General features: G+C 43.4%; 1 protein-coding gene across 2 annotated transcripts in view; it reads left to right on the plus strand.

The window, feature by feature from the left end:
* Positions 1-24431, plus strand: part of NOX4 (NADPH oxidase 4) — a 699867-nt gene that overhangs the window by 399449 nt on the left and 275987 nt on the right. For both annotated transcript variants that reach the window (XM_085623140.1, XM_085623139.1), the window contains exon 12: positions 10483-10543. In XM_085623140.1, coding sequence (XP_085479266.1) covers positions 10483-10543 — 61 coding nt within the window. The remainder of the gene's footprint in view (positions 1-10482; positions 10544-24431) is intronic.

The following is a 24431-nucleotide window of genomic DNA, read 5'->3' on the forward strand; positions in this document are numbered from 1 at the left end:
ACAATCACACGACATACACATCAACTCCGCAAGACATCACACAACAAATCAACACCGCAATCTACAACATCTCATTTTCATACTCACTCCTGGAACTGATGCTTTCGGCCGCGCTGCTACTCGCCGTCGATGCTCATCTGCTGCCGTCTGCTGCTCGCCATCTGATGATTCAGCATCACTTATCGTCTTTTGGGCCTCGAGGATCACTTATCCTTATCTAATCTAATCGTCCCTCGCTATCGGAAGTAACCATCGGTCTCTGCTACCAACTGCTCCGGCCCATTTTAGTATCTCGCAATTATCTACTAGAACCCACTCTGGTCGGATGGAACTTTTTACTTGCCCAATAGCGTAGAGGGAATAAACACAATTATCAAAATTACTGTCCACAATTTGCCATAATCAAGGACGCGAAACTTAATCTCTTGGCTCTCTGGCTTTTATTATCAGCATAAAGATTTGAAGATACAGAGTCCTCAATACGAGGCACAACAAGTACATAGGCACTAACACAAATGCTACTCTACGAAGAATCCGCATACGGCTAAAAATAACTAAAAGCACAATTTCTAAAAGCATGAGGTAGAAAACTACCAAGCCAATGTCGATATTAGGGACACTGGACCATACCATCTCTGTCCCTACTCTGTACTAGATGACATCCCTACTTAGCAATCCCCAAGACCCCCAATCGAGTAAAAGGTGTCAGAGTGAAACTTCCTAAGAAGTCTTCACTTAGAGAGCTTGGTCTAAGTTGCCCCCTCTATCTCTTCGCCTAGCCTTCCTCAGCTCAGGGCCGCTCTGATCTGCCTCCACCCTCGGGGCGCTTTCCCTAATACAGAACCCCAAATCTCAGAACACGCCCTTTGCGCCTCCTCTTCTGCGGGGTCGACTTTCAGTAATTTTCCACAGAGCGCTGTCCAGTTCCATCGTCCATCGCTTGGCCTTGAGTCCCAGACGCCATCCGCACTAGGAGTTACGATTGGCACATTCCAATGCACTCCCATGTCTGGCTTTTACTACATAAGTCAATTTGTGAACAAAGAGCTTCTCTACTAACGAGCAACTGTCCTTGCACCTGGGGTGAGATCATGCAAGGCAGACATACTTCACATCTTTTAACTTGCAATTTACTACAGCCTAAAACCTCTACTGGAATAAATCCCTTTTGGCCTATTGCCCTTGGCTAACATAAGAAAATACCAGGCCTTTCGCCTCAACGATATATGCGAATTCTGGCCACTACTTCGGTTACACAAGCAGGTCTAAATCACAGTATTGACATTTACGTCTTTCTTTCATGTGTGGTCAAACTAAACAGTCTACAGACACGAATTCTAAGTTACACATTTCTAACATCACATTACTTTTCATGTAAGCTAAACTCTATACATTTCCCTAAAACGTACACAATATACTTGTACATAGCTAACACTTCTATTGAAATCGACATAGGTTATACAATTCTTAATATATTGCACACAAAAATACCTGAGTACACATTGATTATATGCGGGTGCCGACTAACAGTGAATATAACGCACCCCTACGATTTTCAACCTTCTAAGCGCTACATCAGTTGGCAGGGGACCACGTCGGACTGCAGAGGCTGGAGGAAGAGATGTGCAGAGAGGAGGAAGTCGTGTTTAAGGTAAGTGTTTTTTATTTTTACCCACCACCCATTTGCCCGCCTCACCAGTCCCTATAAATGCCAGCCATGATGACTGAGAACCACATAAAGCAAAACAGTTTCATAGACAGCAACATCGGATAGAAGTTTTGGCCAGGTTCGACGCTTTCCATGCCATGGCCAACAATAAAAGGTATAATGGATGCTGGCTTCTGCTCAGCTTTTGACGGTAATCACTCAAAAAGCTGTCAAGCAGCCATGCATTGAGGTGACACATTTTATTGCACTTGACAACACAATAACGCCTGCGACAGCTTTAATTTTCCACTGTCAAAAAAGAATTCTCCGTCATTCGTGGAAACTGGAGCAGCATCTCTGAATGCAGTGTGGAGAAAAGTGTCAGTTTTGTAAAATGGGAGTGCGAAGCATGGCAAAGACACGCCGGCTGACAAAATGCCAGCTCCTCTAATCCTCAAATCACCAGTGGCATTAGCAGACAAACCATAAGTGCTGTGGATGCCATCTGTTTCTCAAATGAATGACTTTAACAACAAAATGAAAAAAAACTATTGAAATAACTGTTCAATTAAATTAAACAAAATGCCATTAAACATGTAAGCAATAGACAAGGCTCTCCATCTTTAGGAACCACAGCTGTAGCAGGACAGGCTAACATTCCTGATGAGGTCTGGAGGTGTGCTGAGGCACTGGAGAGGAGAGGGGTGGTGAGATGGTCCTATCCTGAGGTATGACAGTTTTGTGCTCATGTGAGGGCCCAGTGTCAGTGGGATGATGATAAAATGGGCCGAAATGTACGCGTCTGTCCAGACTAGGGTGGTCATTTTGTTCTCAAGTTCCTCTTATCTGAATAGGAAGGAGGGGTAGTGTAGAGTGTCAAAGGCAGTAGACCGGTCCAGGAGCAGAAGTGTGACAACCCCATTTCTTTTAAACAGTCCATTCCAGATGGAAGTGATGCCACATTTGGTGCTTGTTCTGGGTGGAACTCTGTTTGGTGGCCTGGAAGTGGATTGCTTCCTTGCAGGAAATCGCTGACCTGTTTCCCCTAAGAATGGGCTAATTTAGTAATAAAACACTTCACATGTGGAAAATGTAAACAGTCACAAATATTGATACAATCTGGATTAAACAAGTCCTATCCAGGCAGCCTGTCCTGCTAAATAAAGGTCTCATGTATGTCTTGTGCCCACTGACAAATTCAGGACAAACAAATACCAAATGTGCAGTGGGGTAGCAAACAGTAGGGCAGCAGGTGCAGTGGCATCGGGGCACAGGGGTGTGAGGCAGCTACATCACCCCAAATAATGTCGGTGCTTTTAAATATAAAACCATTGGATGAGGGTTGGGGACATTTCAACATAAGGGCCCAGGGTACCCTAACTCCATCTTTGTAAATGTGTTAACTCATGAGATGCTGTGTAGCACAGATCACAAGTCCTCTTAAGTTCTTGCAGCCTATGACATTGTCCTATGTTCCACCGAGTTGTAAGTCTCACAGTACCAAAATTAGAAACCGATTTCTCCCCAGGAAGCAAATTAGTTTTTTTGATTATATTAAATTGTTTTGTTGAGCCACCTGACAGCTTGGTGACTGGTTCACGTTGTTAAAATAAGCAACACCTCGATTAAAGGTTGAATTTGTTACTTGATCTCATAGCTGTTTTGGACGGTATACCTGGACCTCATTGCTCATATTTCAGCTGCATGGTATATAGTTCTCTTCTTGGTGTATGGAACACAAATTCATATGCTTCTCCTTTGATGGTTGATCTACCACCCTGTGAACCAATGACCAGGGGTGTTCTCTGAAACTTTAGGAAGTTAAAGCCAAGTGCAAGGCATTTGTACACACCCTGTAGATCTATGCCCAGGTAAACCAAAGTCAAGATTGTGGGCCTCATACACCGTAGAATAGATTTATTTTTAGGAATCCAAAATATTGATAATGATATTTTCTCCTAGTTTCGTAAGGCTGAGTAATCAATTCAAGGTAATCATTCAAGTCTATACCAGAACGTTGGTGGTGTCTTCGCCTTTAAGACTGTTTTAAATGAAGTTATCTTAGTCTTTGGGCAACTGAATGAATGAATGAATATAGGACTTGTAGAGCGCGAACTTAGCCCAAGGGCGTCAAGGCGCTATGTGCGGAACACGAGGGTGCAGACAGAGAGACATGCTCATACGAAGGTCTGTGAGAAAAGCCAGGTCTTTAAAGCTTTACGGAAAAGGAAATGGGACGCCTGAATCGAAAGCTTTGCAAAATGATGAATGCCTTAAACTGAAGCTGGGCGTTAAAGTTTTAGGTCTGTTCGACAAAGCTGTGGCAGCAGCCATTTTAGAACTCTGGAATCAGTTTCTTGTACTCAAATAATGTAAAAAGAAATATATATAGGGAGGCAGGATAGGGATACCTGCAGAGTGTGGTGGGGGGGAATCCAGAGATTCTACATATCCACCGTACATTTTAAAAACAAAATAGGCTATTGCCTTTTCTAAGCTCCCTTTCCCCAGGGTGGGGTAGGGCCCAGGGAACATCAGGATATATTTTTATAGGGGAGGGAGATATGTAACCTCACAACCCCCCCACCATGGCAAATTATGGCCCTTGGTACCCCATTCTCTCTGGGCCAAATACATTTTTTTATTGAGGGGGGCGTGTATCCCCCCTCCCTAAGCAGAATTATGGCCCACAGGACCGCATTCCCGGGGCCAAAACCTGATTTTCTTAGGGAAAAGGGTTTGCAGCATCAGTGGGTTCTTTTAAGTGATGGAAGAGTGCCGGGGGAGAAGTGGTGTCAATTTTGTGTGAAGTGGTGAGCTCAAGGTGCAATTGGAATGATGCAGGAAAACCAGGAAAATTGTTGACCTATTCCGCAAGCCTTCCAAAATTCTGTACAGGCAGGAGAACAGACCAGGTGATGGGGGGGAAGGCTGCAGTGTTGCACTGGCTCACTCATTTGCCCTGGGTGTTCCATCATTGTTTTTAAATTAAGAATACCTATGTAGTTTGTGAATTGGGACAGCAAGTGTGTGGTCGTAGGCCTAGACTTGCTTGAGTTATCTTTGCCCCAGTTAGGGCTACACCTATAATTGCCACAATCGGAGCTTCAACAGCCTTGACCACTAATGGCCTGAGCGGGGCTGCGACTGTCATCAGCCCCAGCCAGGCTGTGACATTGTAACTGCCAGTAACCTCCACAGCCAGGTCTCCACCTGCGATAGTGCCTAGGGTTTAAAAAAAACTGAAGATGGTGGGCACGTAGTCGGATGCAGCGTGCACCAAAATTCCATGGTGATTTCTGAACTTCCTGCTCACTGCGGCCCCTACAACAAGATGTGCGGACTCAACCTACAACATGCGAACAAAAACTCAGTTGTTGCCTAGCCAACTCAGCAAAGGGGGTAAGGCTTGAACTGAGTGCACATTTAACTGTGTGAGAACAAAACGGCTGCGTCCGCAATTGATTCCCAGTTTAACTGATTCCAAAGAGGGGAACCCAGCAGCTAGAGGGACTGGTAAAGGAGATCTTGTGTATAGTACAACAAAGAAGTAGCACACCCATGGACACTGGACACTAACTGTATAAGTAAGCAGATTGTGTAGTATGTAATTAAACTTTGTGATTAAAACTACTTTTTCTAAAAGACAAACAATGGGCTGGACATTGGAGTTAATTTGTCTATTGTTAAATTGTTAACTGTTGAGCTCAAACACTCCAGTCTACCTCCCTGAGAAGCCTGTGACTGCTCCCCTCTGCTACTGTTGAGAGTCAAGTGCAGAAAGGGTTGTACTTGGCACAGTTTACGGAGCCATAGTAGGTTGGGCCCCGGGACACCTAAGGCAAATAACCTCAACCATCACGGCGGAGACTCAGTAGCCACTGCCTGCTTTGTAATCACTAAACAGGGTCTGACAGTTACCATACTCGGATGTACTGCATTTTACCTCTTGTATCCCAAAAACATGGGTTATAAACCCAGTTTCAGAAAGTAGCCAAGACTCCTACCCCCAAATTATAAATGTATGCATTATAAAAACTGAGTTTATATTTTGTTATTTGTTAATGTGCATCGTACATAATGTGGGTACTCTCCATCCAATCAACATTATTAACTTACAGATGAATTTCTTTTCTTTAATAAACCTTCTCTTTCTGGTCTCCCTGTAGTATTGTTGGCCTTATGGTTACAGTCATTGTAATTATTGGTAATAAACAAACAATGATCCGGCACTCTACTCAGTGATACATATGTTTATAAGAGACAAATTTTCAGAAACAAATCAGCAGATTGTTGTATAACTTCTTTATTCAAAACTCTTCTTTAAAAATGACACGAAGTAGCCAACGCGTTTTGTCCTTACAGACTTCTTTAGGGCAAAATTATTCTTGTGGTGTCCCTTTTCGATCTTTAAGTGGATTTTTTTGAACGAAAAAGGATGTAGAAATTGCGATATATCAATCGCTTCCAATAACTCCCTCAGTGGAAGTGATGAAATAACAAATTCCTGAGCGCTGTGACGGTGAGCTCAATATTATCGTCCATCAGTATTAGAGGTATGATATTTATACCTATCGTAGCTTGTAAAACAACACCATTTCGGTCCTGGGCTGCAAATGTTACGGCCGTATTTTATTGTTTTTGTGGAATATTCTATAGGAGGCGTAGGGGTATTGCGTCTCAGGTCCCTGGCACCAGAACAAATTACCGTAACCAATTAGGTGATAGGTACAGTCACATTTGCCCCATACCCTGTGCGTTTTTTGTATTATCATTGTAATTATTGGTGTTGTAATGGATTTTCCCACACCTTGCTTTAATGCAGTGAAATTTGAGTTGTTCATGTGGTAAACACTTACGTACACTTTCCTTTAATAGACCTAACTACTGGAATTGTGGTTGCAATATATCACATGTAGCGTCATTGCAGCTCCTTGCAACAGTTTCACTCTATTAAGGCTGGATTGATGTTACATGTTTGCACTTTCAGCTGGGCACCTGAGACTCTGGTTACATTGTTCCAGGAGAGATGCTCCTGTTCAGAAAAGGTTGATCCTGGACAGGTGCTGAGCAGTATGTTGTTAAAGTGTACCTCCTCCTTACAAAGAGGCTCTGCCACATTTCTCTAAACTCAAGTGCCAACAAAGATCAAGATACTCAGCAAGAGTTGCACTGAAGCAAAATATAAGGAAATGTTACTGCTTGATTCATTTGTCAGGTTCCTCCGTTCCGATGTCCCCGGGGCTGTGTTGATGCTCTAGGGGGGCCCACCTCTGGATGACCCCAAGTCCGGCGTGTGTGAGTACACGGACTGTTGGGGTGATCGAGCGGGGGAAGGAAAGGATGGGGACGGCAGGGAGGGAGATCTGAAAAGCAAAGAACACAAGACACCTATGAGACCCTGGTCTGAGTAAACTGAAACACTTGCGTTATCTTAACATCAGCGTTTAGCCAACCTAAATGCCCCCTCACCTGTAAAGTAAAAGAAGGTACGTCATAGACATATATGGGAGAGCAAGAGGCAGTGACCAGTGGACTCAGGCAACTAGTACAAATACAAAAGGGAGAACAGAGGTATAAAGCATCGCCTTAGCGCCAGCACAGGGAACAGGACATTTCTGCAGAACCTTATGTTACATGTACCCACTTGCGTAACCTTTTTATGTTCTAAGCCACTGGAGGTATCACCACCCTGTCTGGACGCTCTCTCGTATGTCTGCATAGAAATAGAAAAGAAACAATGATGAGGACTGGCGGTGGGGGCTTGTCTGATCGCCCGACTCACTATGCCAGCAATTCTCTTAGCACCACCGTACTCCCCTCATTCGTTACTGCACTCTTGAGGGCGTACGATTTGTGATTCACACAATACTAGGTTCCCACAGGCTGCATCTAGTACCCATAGGAATATAGTTCCTTCGGTTCTCCCACACTCCACGAACTGGCTTGTTCGTATGCGAGTATTCACGGTACGTGGACTTTGGTCAAAAGATTGTCACCGCTCCTCTGCATGAGACCAGCCGGTCTCTCCAACAGAGGGGCTATTCAAAAGCAAAATGTTCCGGGCGCTTCTCCTCAACGAATGAGAGTACTTCGTCTCTCGGTTTAGCTCACTGCAGAGCCGAGAGAATATTTCGGTCACAGACACGCCTACCTCGGGGTTTGTGAACCTGGCGTTCCGCTTCCTCCTCTCTCGCTCGGGCTGGCTCCGTGTCTCGTCGCCGATCCTCCGCGCTTCCTGGTCGCTTCCGGATATATGAATTATCGGCTCCGACGGTCTCGACCTTTCCCCTCTTACGTCCTCGACGGGCGTGACGCGAGTCACGTGCTGCGTCTCTCGCAACGCCCGACGGGAGGTGTAGTCTGTTAGGGAAACGCACTCGGCCCTTAGAAAGTCCTGGCCGGCGGTGCGCTGTTCCGTGGGTCCTGACATCATTAGGCTAACTGCAATAAGTTGTATTGAAGTGAAGTGTTGGGACAGAAATCTCCCCTGCATGGTGTGCAGGAGTGTTCCCATGCCCTGAGTGGCCAACTGCGAGTACCTCGTGCCGAGGGTCTTGATTTTGGCCCTGGACACGCTAGTTTAGAGTGTGCATTAGGGCCTTGGCCTGTCCCTTGATATGAGTGAGGTCGTAGACCTGGAATGGTGCACAAAGTGTGCTTTAATTGTTTCCCAGTGTATGACTGTCCCTAGCACGGGTTTAGCATGTAGAATTGTGGTTGCAGTGTACCGTGGTTTGCGAATCAGTAGTTGTGACCAGACCTTTTTATCTCTGTCACTAAGGTTGGGGGCTTCTGGCTCACCTATGTTACGTTCCGCCTCTATGAGCAAACCCAGATCCTAGCACTAGCATCCCAAGTATGGCATGCATGTACTTTTGTGTACCTTTTGTGGTACATGTTTTTGGTGTATTAGTGAACCAGAATAATTGAGGCCTTTATGTTCCATTTTGAAAGTCTTTGCCCTGTTCATGTCCACAAGATGGAGGGGAGGTTGTTTTTTCAGACATTGGAAGTGAATTGCTGACATTCATGAAGCTGGAGGGAGGAGCCCTAGAAACTGACGTATGAACAAAGGGACAGGGCTCCCTTTAGAAAGTAGATCATGTCTCTGACTGGGATTGCTGATTAGTTTTCTTGAGCAGTGCCATTTTGAAGATAAGAAGGGGAAGGGTGGGATGCAATCTCTGTTGTTAAGGGAGAGAAGGGTCCTCTTGGTGTGGTATTCTTTTGTCTCCTTCCGGATTACTTGTCAGTGTGGCTATTAGTAGCCAAGTGTCAAAGCTCACACCTCAATGTGCCTCCGTTGTTAGTACTCGAGGCGGCATAATACCTACTGTGAGTAACGTAACTCTACACAGAGGCTGTAGCTGGTGATCTGCCTGGAGACAATAAATGAAAGAACCACCCTAAACCAGTTCTGAACGTGCAGACAGAGAATCTACATCCCTTTCAGCATCGACTCTATACAAGTGGGAGCTGCTGACCCACTAGTTGTTCCTGTTCCTAGTTCTATTTCATCAAAAGAACTAAGTGTATCTCTGAGCACTCTCGGGATCTCTGTGCAACCAGAGATGGTGTGTGCCTGACAGTCAGCTTCACAGAGTTGAGGGGACATCACCTAGAGTATGCCCTAGAAATAAAAAAAACTGTCCCCCTGTCCTGGTGCTCCAGGAAACCAACTTGCCTGCTGAGAGAGGAAAGTAGCCTCCTTGGAAGGTGTGATTGTCCAGGGTTAGCACCAAGCAGCTGACTGCGGAGCGTGAGTGCACCCCACCCATAAAGACAGAGGAGAGTGACATGCATACTCCAGGAACCTGAACACAGCCTCTCCAGACAACTGGTTCTTGTCAGGAACAGTGGCAACATCAAGAAGTTGTGCCCCAGAGGACTGTGTCGCTTCAACTACCTGAAATTGTGCCCAAGGACTGTGCCTCTACATCCAGCGGAATAGCATCGGTTGCCAGGGCATGGGGCAAGGCAAGTATTTTTTTACATTTTGTGGCCCTAATTAATATTTTGAACGCCTATTAATTTTGCGCCTGGGGCAACCGCCCTGTGGCCCCGCCCACACTACGCAACTGGCTGCAACGTCATAAACTCTTGCAGAAGCAGACTGTGCCGCTGGAACATCCAACTGTGCCGCTGGAACATCCAACTGTGCCGGAGCAGAGGGTGCCGCAACAAAGACAAACTGTACCTGAGAAGACTGTGCCATTGTATCAATGGTGGGGTCATGCTGCCGGAAGAACATTGCCTCTGGGTCGCCGGGGACCATTGCAGGGCACAAACCCAAGTCACCCAAGTACCAGAAGGAGGCTTACAACCAGACCGAGATCTCTCACCAATGGGGCCCTAACATGATGTAAAAGCGATTAATTGAGTATGTTAATGTAAAGATTTTGCATGCTTTTAAGTTTGCCATGGATTTTAAAAAGAATTCCTTATAAATGTATGGCTATGGGATCGTTTTGTGTGTATATAAACATAATATTAATTTAAAGAAAATATAAACACAGTCACCGTGACACTGTTTAGAGCATTACAAAAGACAGCGAACTACAGTAAATGCAGCCTTCTTTCCAAGAGTTCCGAATAAGCCAGTCTCTGTTCAGGAAATATTTATTCCTTCATTATCTGCTAAACTGTGTATCAAAATGCCCACTCCTGCTGAAGCTTTTTTTTATTTTTTTTATTCTGTCTTAACTATTGCGAATACAAAGCACGTTATTTAATCCTCTTAACGTTTGTGTTGCTGATTTTCCTTTAATACATTCACTTCTGACTATAGAATGCTATTCTGTTGATAGATGCGTATCTGATTTTCCTTTCAGTGCCCTACAGATAACAAAGCGACGTTCGGAGTCCATCTGAAAGTCGTGGGTGATTGGACGGGTACGTAAAAACAATGCCCTCGCCGGGGCTTTGAGCTGTAATTAGTTTCAACTGGGTCTGGGGGCGCGTGCGCTCCGTGCATGCACTGCCCACCGCAGGCATCAGAAGGAAGGTTTAATTACTGTGCTGCTGTGAAACAGCTCCTGCTGCGCCCTGCCTCTCATCGACCATGTTACGAGCTAGCAGATGCTGAGATTGTCGGTTCTGCAATTAATAATCATATGTAGCATTTAGATTGCTTTCAACAATAACCCTCTGTCCTTTGCCAAGTGCTGGAAAGATAATGGAATAAAACACTACTAAATGTGCAGGTTTCAGATAAGAGGATTTGAGCAGTACTGTGATGAATTGTTTGTCTGCCTAGTAAATAATTCAACTTAAGCAGTAGTTAAAAAGCTTTTAACTTTTTCCCCATTCGATATATATATATATATATATATATATATATACATATATATATATCTACTGAACTACACTTCACTCTATCTCTATGCCACTCTACTCTACACCACTGTACTCTACGCTTCCCTTTCCCACTCTACTCCACTCTATGCCACTCTACTCTACTCTGACACTCCACTCTACGCCACTCCACTCTATCGAACTTCACTCTACTCCAAGCCACTGAAGGCCATTCGAAGCCACTCAACACCACTCCAATCCACTTTACTCCACTCTACGACCCTCCACACCAGCCTACGCCATGCCACTCCAGTCCACTCTACTCCACTATATATGTATGTCTTTGTCTACACACACAACTGCCCATTTTTTATTCCTTACCTTATCTCTACAAAATATTACCCTTACCTCCTTTTACCCTCACCCACCCATAACCCTAAAATTACCCTTACCTTCTTATACCAACCCGTAAACCCTACAATCTCACCTACCACCCTTTTTTCTACCTCCCTTTACCTCTACCCACCAAAAACCTTACCTCCCTTAACTCTACTCACCCCAGAACACTAAAATTACCCTTAACACTGTTTACCTCCACCCATTCTCGAACCCTAAAATCACCCTTACCACCATTTACCCCTAAACCCAAGCCTGAACCTTAAGAATTAGCCTTACCTCCCTTTTCCTCAACCCACCCCTGAACCCAAAATTACCCATACATCATTTATCTCTACCCACTCATAAACTCTAAATTACCATTAACTCCCTCTACTTCTACCCACCCCTGAACCCAAAAATCATCCTTACCTCCATTTACCTTTATCGAACCCTGAATCCTAAAATTGCCCTTATCACCCTTTACCTCTACCCACCACTGAACCCTAAAATCACATTTACCTCCATTTATCTTTACACGCACCTACACCATTTTCCTTTAAATTAACATAAAATGATTCTTACCTGCATGTGTGGTAAAGACACCGTGGTAAATGCATTTGAAGGATTGTCCCCTTACATGTTCATTCAAGAAGCTCGCACTTGACCGGAAAATGAAAGCCAACACCAATACAGCAGTGTACATCGTGTTCACGACCATTGAGGTGAAAGTTCCTTTTTTATGTGTGTGTGTGTGTGTGTGTTTATTATATTTTTTCTGGAAGAATGAATCTTTTCTGGGTTTACAAGTTGTGCATCATTCCATCATCTAGGGGGTTGGGTCTTCAATTCTCTCTGTCATCTTTTTTTATCTGCAGTTGGTATCAACCATTTGGTATTATGTCCATTCCATTTGATGTCAGATGTAATCACCGGAAGCTCCTCTGCATTGTCGTCACATTCAGATTCTTTTTTTTCACCATTGAGTCTGGAAGTACTGCGGAAGTTCTGAAGCTTCAAAGAACTGAAGAAAAAGCTTTTTCGAAAGATCACCAACAAAAAAACACAAAAGGGGACCATGGATTAGACAACTGATGTTAAGGGAACCCAGTTAACACTGAAGATAACTGAAGTTTTAGGAGCTTTTTTGACGTATGACCATTGACCCTGTGGAAATTAAAATGTTTACCGGGATCACCCATACTCCCTTTAGGTTCTGAGTGAAGTGCTACTGCAAATTCACACAACGACCGTCATGAGATCTTCAACTTTGGTCTGCCGAACGATCACAGCTCTGAAGAGTGCAACACATGCAGAGTTCCTGCTTAATACTTTGAAGGCAAAGTTGAGGCAGAGGAGGGTACAGTACGCTATGACACAGTCACATCAGAAAACATTGCTATGGACCTCGGGCTGTAGAGCAACAAAGACAGCATAGAGGAAATTGAGCTGAACAAGCGGCTCAGATGCTAAAGAAGTCAATGAAACAGAGAAGGAGAAAATGTCGAAGATGCAGAAGGATACCCAGGTGAAGAGGCAGCAGGTTAGACCACAAGGGTTCAATAAGACATAGTAAACACTTGTGTTTTCTTTATTTGCCCTAAATTGGAAGGGTATGCCCAGATGTGGGTCCTTTGCTCACTTTGCCTCTGGATTCAAGCTAGCCTGGCTGATGAAGGGTGTTACCCTGAAACCGGTCCCAGGATGCTTGTTTCCGGTTCAAGGAAGACCTGGCTTGGCAGTTCGGGCTGGACTGTTCCTATGAGGCACAGGTTCAAGACTGATTTGTATATAGCTGGGTCTGAACTGAGCTGGGGAAGTGAGCTAAAGAATGATGATGGATTCAACCCAAATCTGTGACTGGGGGTGAGTGTTTGAAAAGTCTGGGCACTCCGTCCATCATCTCCTTGTGTTTGCTTTGTTTGCCCTAATTTGGCAGGGTATGCCCGGACGTGGGTCCCTTGTTCACTTTGCCAATGGATTCAAGCTAGCCTGGCTGATGAAGGGTGTTACCCAGAAACCGGTCCCAGGATGCTTGTTTCAGGTTCATGGAAGACCTGGCTTGGCAGTTCGGGCTGGACTGTTCCCATGAGGCACAGGGTCAAGACTGATTTGCATATATCTGGATCAGAACGGAGGTAGCGAAGTGAGCTAAAGAATGATGACGGATTCAACCCAGATCTGTGACTGGGGGTGAGTGTCTGAAAAGTTTCAGCACTCCGTCCATCATCTCCTTGTGTTTGCTTTGTTCAGTAAGACATAGCCAAAACCCTCTGACCTAATGTCCCCGAAAGGTATCACAATAATGAAGCTTTTGATGATTGAGGACAAGCCAAAGCAGAGAGAGAGCCAGGGGTTGAAGTTGAAGGACACCATTAGCGGTACAACCTAAGAACCAGCCACAACTTCAAAGGGAGATCCAGGGCACAAAAGGAAGAAGGAAACTGGAGAGGTGGGCTCTACACCAAAGAGGAAGGCCTCCGCTCTCAACAACGAGCAAAACGTATTGACATTGAAAAAAAAAGATTGACTCAAAGCTGAGATGGAAGTCTTCATGAGAAGAAAAAAGGAGTTTGTCAGGTTCCTCAAAAGATTTTGGATCCCTTTAAGACCTCAGACTGAGAAGGGGCACTAAGTGCAGCACACAGAGCTGGAGCCTCCTACAATGCCAGAATCTGAAGAAGAGGAACCTAACCTGGAAGAAGGTCTATTTGAACATGGTGAATTTTAACACCTAGAATCAATGGAGGAGGGGGGGCAAGATCTAGAGACTGACTCTCTGGCAGAAATGGTCAACTCATGTACCTTCCGACCTTTACCCTGGTGACATTGTGGTGTATAATTCCCTAATCAAGAGGGCAGTGGCCACCAATGGATTCCAATTGGAAGGGGCTCAGTCTGAATCATGTGCCCTCCTAGAGAACCTGTTACCATCTCTGACATAAAAATAATTATTTCCAATGTTTACCAGCATCTTGGACCAGGGATAAGAGGCCTTTGAGGAGCCAGCCTCAGCCAAAAACATAACCCCCCCATGGTGGAGAAGAAATGCAGACATTCTTCCCTGGACCCTACCTACATCAAAGGCAATGTGCCAGAATATTCTATCATTGTCACCTTGACTAGCAAGAGAGCCAATGTACACACTGCCATTGAACCTCCACTGGGACAGGAGAGTAAGAGGATAGAGATGGTGGGTCAAATACTAGAGGGGTCAACTGCCATGCAGTGGTACATTGTGAACTTTAAAGCACTGCTCAATAGATACAGATACCAGAGGAAGTGGAGGATTTAATGCATCACCTCCCACAACAGTAATGGAAGGGAGCTAGGCAGGGATCCAGAGTGCAAGACCATCTGCAACACTTGCCTAAAATCGGCTTTGGATGCAGCTAATATAGGCAATAGGCAACTGTGTGCAGGCACCACCCTATGAAGACATGTCTGGCTGATGGTGTCTGGGTTCAAGTAATAAGTACAAGCGGCAGTAGTAAATTTGTCATACATGGGCAAGAAACTCTTGGAGCTAACAGTGAATGTGTCGCTGCAGAAAATGAAGAAAGTCAGTAAAAGAGCAAAGGTGATAGGTGCTTTGAAGATCAGGGGCCTGTTTCGAGGAGCAACAGCAAGAAAGTGGTTGTCTGCAAGAGGACTGCAACACCACAAACTCGATGCCAACTGCATTCCACAGACTAGTCCCAGAGTGAACCATCACAATGGCAATATCCCAATATGCCAAGATTGCCCTTTAAAGGAAGGGTCTTAACCATCAAGCAAGTGACTTGCCAATGGAATCACCTCTGCACACAGCAAAAGAGAGCAATCGCCTTCAATAAATGGACTTAAACAAAATTCATCATAGTTATCATACAGACACATCAGGTCAAAAACAAAAACCTGCAGCAGGGAAGAGATGCTGCATCTACACCAAGACATCAAAGACCTAAGCAAAACGGGCATAAGAGAGGGGTCCAATGAAAGAAATACATCAATTTACTATGCGTGTTTCCTTGTGCCAAAGACAGTCAGACTCATTCTAGTCCTGCGTGCTTTGCACAAGTTCATAAACACGCAAACGGTTAAAATTTCTGAGCTACAAGGGGTCATCCTGCGACTGTGGAAAGGAGGCAATATGGCAACAATAGGCCTCAAGGACACCTATCTGCATGTACCGATGAGGTTTATCGTGGACACGGTATGCTAAAGATTCAGGGTACTCCACTTTGGGATAGAATCTGCAGCAAGTGTTTTCACAAAGTATCTTGCTGTAGATTCAATGCACTTGATGGGAAAGAGGATCCACGTCTACCCTCACCTAGATGATTGGTTGGTAAAGCAAAGTCATGCAGACAGTGTCAGAAGAACATAAATGCAGTCTAGATACTCCAGACAGTGAGGTTCTCTTTTAACCTGGAGAAACCATCCCCAGTCCCTCCGAAAGAGAACACAATTTCGGGTGAGAGAATAGATTCCAGTCAGCCAAGGCATTCCTAGTTACTAAGAGAATCCTGGCACTGACAGTGCAAACTCGCCTTTTTCAGAAGGGGCAACCTCTGACAGTGTGGAACAAATGGGCAAGATCGCATCTTTCACACCCCTAATGCACATGACAGGCAAAACATGAACCTACTCCAGGAAAGGCTACAGCATCAATGGTCATAAGCAACTGGGAGTTGGGAGGATCTAGTGGTTGTCACAGAGAAAGCTGAAAAAGTAACATAGTACTGGAACACAAAGAACATCATGTAGGCACAAATTAAAACAACTGACTCCCTATGTAACCATCTCAGCAGATGCATCCCACATGAGGAAGGGAGGCTACATGCGAAAGGACGTATGGAGCTCAGATGAACCAGTAAAACATATAAACTTGTTGGAACTGAAGACAGTATTCTTTGCCTTAACAGATTTTGATCAGAAAGTCAAGGAGAATATGGGCCAAATCCACACAGACAACATGACCACTATGTTTTACCTCAACAAACAAGGAGAAATAAGGTCACACACACTTTTCCAGATAGCTCAGGACACATGGGAATGAGCTACAAGAGAAGGATAACATTAGTATTCATGCATCTAACAGGGATTCAAAATAAACAGGTGGACAGACTAAACAAGCGAGCAAATGCCTTATATGAATATGAGTTGTAGAAAATGGACTAGAGAACATTTCAGGAGTGGGACAAGCCACAGATAGATCTCTTTGCCACTCGATAGAACGCAAAGTACCAAAACCTTTCGTCCGGGTAACCACACAATCGCTCGCTAGGGAATAATGTATCAATCGACCGTTCTGGAAAATTTGCATACACTTTTCCCCCATTCTCGCTTATGCCATTGCTGTTTGACAGGAGCAAACAACCATGATATAAATCTTAATAGCTCCTCAATGGGCCAGATATGCATGGTTGTCCAGTCTGGTCTAATTGGCACAGGACTGAATGCGAAGACTGCCGGCTAATCAAGACGTATTAACAATACAAAGAGGTCAGGCATATCACCTGCAACCAGCCCCTTTCAGCCTAGCAGCATGGCTCTTGAAGACATAAAGTTAAGTCACCAAGGACTACCCCAGAAATCCATAGAAGTCTTACAAGAGTACAAGAGCCCAGAAGGCCTACCACTCAAAGACGTTGCACCACAGAATGGAACAGCTTTATGGCCTGTGTAACAGGGAATGAGTAGGGGACAGCTGGACAAAGGACACTACTATTTTCAGGTATCTTACTCACCTGCTAGATGAGATGCTTTCATACACCTCATTAAAAGTGCACTTCTCAGCCGCACTGACATACCCAAGAGGTGTTATAGGAAGAAGTTTTTTCAACATGTTCGTATTTAGGGAATCCTAGAAGGAGTAACCAGGGTAATTACACCAGGGTCAGCATCCACACTACTGTGGAACCTAAACCTAGTGCTAGCACAGTTGATGAAGCTGCTTTTCAAGCCTATGCATAAGAAAGGACTCAATTGCCTAAAAAGCAAGGCAGTCATCCTGATTGCCATCTCATTCTTGTGAATAGTTAGTGAACTGCAAGCAGTCACATCACAAGAACCTTACTTGTATATACATAAGGACCTAATATGTATGAGGACAAATCCACAATTCCTGCCAGAAATTATTTTACATTTTAATTTCAACCAAGCTATACTGCTACATGTTTTCTCTAACAACCACATCACAAGCAGAAAGGGGTCTTCACATGCTGGATGCTAGGAAGACAGTCATGTATTACCTGTAGGAAACAAGCCAAATTAGGAAGAAAACAAACTAATTTTTCATCCCCTTTGCACTGGCAAGCAAGGGCTCACCAGTAACCTTGGGAACTTTCACAAGATGGATAGTTCAGCCAATCTAGACATGCTACAAGGCAGAGGGGCGTAGTGCCGCAGAAGGGAGAAAAACCAGTGAGCACCTTCGATAAGGAAGAAGGGAGCAATTCTAGCATTCATAGATAATCTTTCCATAAATTACAACTGTCTGGCAGCCACATAGTCTTCTGTACACACATTCACAAAACATTACTGCGTGAATATCCCAGCTAGCAAAGAGGTACAGGTGGGACAGAATATTGAAGCACCTGCTCACAAATACACTCATTTTAACACAGCCTCTCAAGAAGGGAGACTACTACTAGCAAATTGATGCACAGCATGTGAATACAGAAAAGATTCTTGCTGCAAAACAAAATGGTTACTTACCTGTTGGAGTAGTTTTGCACCTTCAAGAATATTTGGGATCCACATGGGACCCTCACCCACATTCCAGGAAATGAGGAAATCTGTAGCCAAGCAGTGGAAACAGTATTTAGAAGGATCTAGGAAGCCAAGTCAATGGTAGGAGTCACCAAGGAGAAAAAAAGAATCTGAAGATGGCAACCAAGCAGAGGGGCTTACTAGTGTGCAAGCAGCGTTGGTCTGCGGTGTACAGAAAAGCAATATGTCAATACTTTTAAAAGGAAAATTAGTGTCCAATAATTCCTTGGAGACGATTATTGGCGGTTTATCTCAGATTTATTTACAGAGCAAATAAAGAGCCTTTCAGCTGCCCAACTTAATCTCAGAAAATTGCCAACTTGTTTCATGACATCCACCTTATTCCACAGTGATGACAAAAAGTAACAAACGGGCACAAGAACAAAATTAGGGCCAGATGTACAAAGCTTTTTTGAGGTCACAATCTGCCAGATTTGCAGCACAAATGGTATTTTAGCTTGGGAAAGATTTGTGCTATTTCTTGCCACTGTAGTCTAAATGTGGCCATCTAGCACCAAGTGTGTGGAATCATCAACCAATGAAAAGGGCTGTGGCATAGCCTTTCTTTCTAAAGTATGCTTGTTCTCATTTCCTAATTTAAGTTAGGTTAAGCTCTATGCTACCCTTGTAATTTGTGATACACAAAAAAAAAGAATAAGCACCAGGGCAGCCCAGGTCTGTCTTTTTTTGGGGGGGGAGAGGGGGACTGGTAGATGAAGGCTCAGATGTTGTCCATGTCACTATGGAGGCTCAGTGTGGAACTTCACTCACAAATGTGTGCAGCTGGAAGGCCTATGTGATGCGTCTCCACACCTCCTGACAAAGCATCCTCAGGATAGCAATGTCAGAACGCCTTGTGCAATGTGGGATCTTTTCAGCATTGTAATGCATCTTGTATGCCAGTAGTTACCAAGGCATACTGTGTAATAGAGCCCTCAATGCAACCAAGTGGCAACCAAGGGGCAATTTTCTACTCCCTATTTAATGTTTTGCACGTTCTTGCTGGTGGGCATGTCTTACATGCTACTTTATACATTTATTACTATTTTTCTCGCATGTAATTTACCAGATTACAATTATTTTTTTTTACTCAATTTATTATGCTCAACCATTATTCATCGAGATGAGACCAAAAAAGGGTGAAGAATATGCTTCAATTCAATAATTAATACATAATGCATCATTTCCGTTGTTCTCCTAAAATATAATTTTCTCAGTGTAACAGTCTCTAGATACAGGACTTGTTCTGCCTTTCTTCCTGATCCTTGTTTCCTGCGGCAGAACCCCTGCCTGTCATTTCTTCTGGCTCTGCAGTGAAGGGGTCATGTCTAGCCTGACCAGTAAGAACAAATGCTGAGGCTGTGATTACAGGCTTATTTTTTATTCTCTCTTGATTCTCCTAGAGAGTAAAATAAGATTGAGACTAAAATGAAACTCTCGCTTTGTTTACTTCTTTATTTTACTATTTTAGTCTGTTTTTGAAGTACAGCTTTTTCATCTTTTACAACCTAGTAGGAATTTGGGGCCTAATGTGTCAAAGTGTTTTATCTATTTTGTCTAGGAGGAAATGAGTTGATGCCTAATGTCCACAATGTTTAAAAAGTTTTTTTCCTGCTATTTTTTCTTTCTTTCCTCCTTCTCTAGCAGCTCCCCTTCATCCCGTAAACAGTTTACACCTGTATTATATAGATTGCTAAACAATGCTTGGATTTTTCCCAGTTTCTCACTTTTTTTCCATCTATCATCGGTTCCTTATGGGCCATCAAATTCATCCTTTAGAGCAAGGTAATTTTCGTCTTTGATACAATATCCCAAGAATACAAGACTCTTCTACACCTGCGACAACGTATTGACCCAGTGAACGGCCTCTATTTAGTGATGACAATGTGTCGATGCATTTCATCTTTATAATACCATGTTGATTGTTTACCTAGCTGTGGTCACTGTGACTAAGTGGCAGCAGGCAAAGGTGTTGTAGGGTATTGCAAAGTTGGCAACTGCCCAGGACCCCTACCTTCCAAAAGGCCCCTAGGAGAGTGCAAAAAGAGCTATTGATGGACAGAATGCAGAACAATGTCGTACATTCACCCCAGTACAGAGATCTGGGCCTATGACAGCTTATTAGCCAGAAACCGGTCTCAGGATGCTTGTTTCCTGTCCAGGGAGGACCTGGCTTGGCAGTTCGGCCTGGACTGTTCCCATGAGGCACAGGGTCAGATTGATTTGCATATGGCCATGTCTGAACTAGGGTGGCGGAGTGAGCTAAAGAATGATGATGGATTAAACCCAGATCAGTTGACTGGGGGTGAGTGCTTGCAATGTTCAACCCTCCGTCCATCATCCCCTTTGGTTTTGCCCTAGGAGAGTGAACATTCTCTCTTTATCACTTCTATCTATTTCTCTATCTCAGCCTTTATTTAACACACAATTCAATATTATTTTGCACCATGGTGCGTGAATTAGAACTTGGGTAAAGAAACTTGAAAGTTGCTCCAAACAGGAGATGCCAAATTACTTCTTATTCATGGCCCACAAAATCCTTAATAGGATAATGGTAGCGGAAACATGGTATGTAGCAGTGTGGACTAAATTATGCATCAAGAAACGGTAGGTCATGCTGCATATTACTCTTTATATTTCAAAGCCAGATTATGTGACAATCTCTGACTTCATCATCTGCCTAGCTATTGTGAAACGGTCAACCGCGCTAATACAAAATGAATCCCCTTGCTTTAAAAATGTATATGTTACTTAAGAAAGGAATAATACGAAGATTGAGCCAATACTGATCAAAATGTTTTTCACTAACAATTCATAATGTTTTTTCTATATTTGAGCAAAAAAATGCAAATGTATTAATAATTTCCTCTTCACCTTCCAGAATAAAATAATTTGTGCAAAACATATACAATGTTGCACTCAACACAACACCTACATGTACAAATGTCTTGTGATAAAACATACAGGACTTTGTCTGTACATCCTAACTGTACTTTTATACTGGTCTCTTGAACCTGACAATGAGATTTGTTCTATGTTAACAGTGCAGAATATTTGGAGCAAGCACCCTTTTCCAAGAAAAAACAAACCTTCAGAAAAGTCTTGTGCATTATATACTTATTAGAAGTGTTGTACTGTAAGGCATTACTAAGAATCAAGGCATCAGAATGACAAGAAACTTTTGAGATTCTTCTAAATTCTGGACACCTTTCTTTGAGAACATTCATAAATAAGTATTTTGTATGTCAAAGAATGCTTCTTTGCACCCACTATAAAGTATTTAAATATATAGATTTTATCCTGCTAAGTTCAAAAGTACTTCCCTCCAGTCATTCTATTTGGCACACTTTTAACACCATCTGGCAAAATGTAATCCCTAATGGTGGAAAACTGCATTCAACAGAGCTAGATACAACACTTGTACAGATTATACATCAAATTGACAAATCCATAATTATGCAAAAATGCATATAGATCTGAAATCAAATATGTCCATCCATAGCTGTCTCCAACAATCATTGACTGCAAAATTCCAGTCTGTGCTGTGGACCACCCTTATTGAGTGTATCAGGCACAAACCAGGACTATGAGTCTGAATGAAGGGAAATGTGTGGACACGAGTGAAGGCATAAATTCATCCCTTAAATCCTGAGAGCAAATTAGTGAAAGACAGATGGAGAGTTTTATACCACCAGTCTACCTTTAAATACAGATAAACTGATCTTAGTTGAAAGAGGAGGCAGGGATTCCCCTCATGCAGATTCTGTGTTTGACTGCACTCACCCACAGTTGGAGATTCAATGTGCTTGATGGCCCTCAAGGGACACACTAATTTTGAGTCACTGCCTAGATGATGCCCATTCAAGGATGCTTTCAAAGTCTTCTTTGCCCCTGCACCTACATCAGTAACATTTTCTTGGTTCAGTCCCCCCTTCAGAAAGAAAAAAACATGATCTTCCATTCTCATACTTGGTAGCTCAAATCCTAGGTTACCTTTGTCCTTAGGAACACCTATTGATCTAGTCTTGCAGCCTTTCATTTTGTATCGCAGAGAAACATGTTGATCCAAAATAAACCCTGCCTTGTTTTTTAAGAATAATTTTGCTTGTGGTTTGATTAAATCTCTTTCCTGTTCAAATATATTTCAATTCCCTGATTCGTGAGGTATTTTTATATGTGCAACATTAGTTATCTAACCAGGTGAGAATAAAAACCTATAACCTCTTGTAACCTCTTTCCCCTCCGTGTTTAACTTTTTTCCATTATGTGACATCTCCTCTTGCTGTCTACTGAAGATGATTTCAGTTTGAAATGCCCAAGAGCACTTTTAACTAGTGGGTTGTGGCCACAGGCATACTTTTATTTGCTTTAAGTTCTTTATGTCACTAAAGCAAAATAGCTATGTCTAGACGTTAACACGATAGACTACCTCATCTTCCATCACCCCCTTTGATTCTGTCCTATATTTACTTTGGCCTTACTCCTCATGCGCAAGCCGAGCTCTCCCTGTAGTTCTTTATTTTACTTTTGTTTTTAACCTTGGCTGTGTTGAGAGTTATGATAGTACTCTACAACAAACAGTGGGTCACCCAGGAGTAGCTTCCTTTTAGCCACTCTTCTGCACTAACAAAGACAGGGGTTTTCTGTTTCCCTGCAACCTGCCACTCACCTCCCTACTCCCGGCACACCAAGGGCTGTAGAGGCATGGTGATGAAGGGCTTTTCCTCTCTCCTCACTGATTGAGGTACAGTACTTGCTCAACTCACTTAGGCAGTGTGTAATATGTAAAAAAAAAAAATAATAAGTGCCGGACCCTTGTGAGGAGGCCACTACAATTTGCAGCACGTATTGCCACTGTACTTACACAACTACTAACCATCACACTGCTCATCATTAAATTGCACAAACAGTGCCACCATGTGGCAGCTATCATAAGTGCAGGCTCTGGCAATTAAGGGCTGGTGCCGAGCCCCAGAAACCACAGGCTCAAATTAAGAACAGCTGTTAGGCGTCCTATGCTGTCAGCACTCCTCCACTGAGAGTCGAGGAGCCCGCCGATCGCGGTCTGGTGAGTCACTGATTCAGAGAGGAAGTACCCATGATGTCAGGAAGTGGGAGGAATCGTCACAAGTTATCAATGTGTATGTAGGTTTGCTATTGCTGCTTTCGTTATGCTACTAGGATAGCTTGTGTTTCACCACATCTTTTATAACAACAGTTTTCTTTTCTGTCCAGTGCAAAAATAAAGGGCATTTTGTTTCTTTGTAAATTCTCAGGAGCAGGGGTGCAAGGTCAGTATTTGCATGTGGCCACAGGCAGGTGGAAAATTGTGGCCTGCATGATCCATTGTACCGATGCATCTCCACTAGCTCAGCTCAGTGGCTCAAGGGAGCCTTTTTAAACAGGAAGGGGTGGGAGCACACTGCTGACCTCCCAGCACAGTTCGCCCCTTAGCATTAATTTACCTGTGCGCCTGTGAGAGGTACTGAGACCTGTTAGAATTTTGGCAGCCTGCTCAGCAACCCCAGAAGAAAATCGTTTTTTGATCTCTACTGATGACGGATAAAATCCAGAAACACATGTGTCTAGAGATGACAGCACTAATCTGCACCAACTTTGGTGGAACACTCCTGCAAAATACCAAGTAAGCATGTACTGCAAACTGCATTTACCATAATGCTAAGGGGTGAACTGTGCTGGGAGGTCAGCAGTGTGCTCCCACCGCTTCCTATCTATTTTTGGAAGCTGGGTTTTTCACATCACCTGAGAGTGGGATGAACTTTCAGACAAAAGTACCCCCAAAATGGTAAACCTTGTAGTGCCTTTTAATATCCAGGAGACATAAAGCAATTAATTTTCCTTCCAAGCAGAATTAATTTGGTGATTCTTTTATAGCCCCTAAAAGCTATTTTTAGTAAACCTGTTGAGAATTCCTTCAGTATCACCAGAATGATTCCTGAGAAGTGGTGAAGCAATTTTGTTACAAGATTTTCCTTTATGCATTATATCAGTCAATCAATCAATCGAATTTGTACAACTTGACTGTATCACCTTTGAGGGTCTTGATGCGCTGGGAGAGCGATCTGCTGTTTTCTCCTGTTGATTAAACATCCTGGTCTTGAGATCATGTGGTTTTCATTATGCTCAGGCCTGTAGACCACTTTACCTCTCTTATGAGTTGGTATAGTTGTTTAAGGGTAGGTTTTTAGGAGTCAGGCATAAAAATATGAGAAAACGTATTTGGATTGATTCAGGTGACAATCAACCCTTGGTTTAATATTAGTTCAAACTCTTGCAATGGATTTGTGAATAGCATATATTTTTGCATACTTTACCCTTTCACAAACTACACCAG

The sequence above is a fragment of the Triturus cristatus genome, chromosome 8, assembly GCF_964204655.1.
Source record: "Triturus cristatus chromosome 8, aTriCri1.1, whole genome shotgun sequence".
In the NCBI taxonomy this organism is placed as follows: Eukaryota; Metazoa; Chordata; class Amphibia; order Caudata; family Salamandridae; genus Triturus; species Triturus cristatus.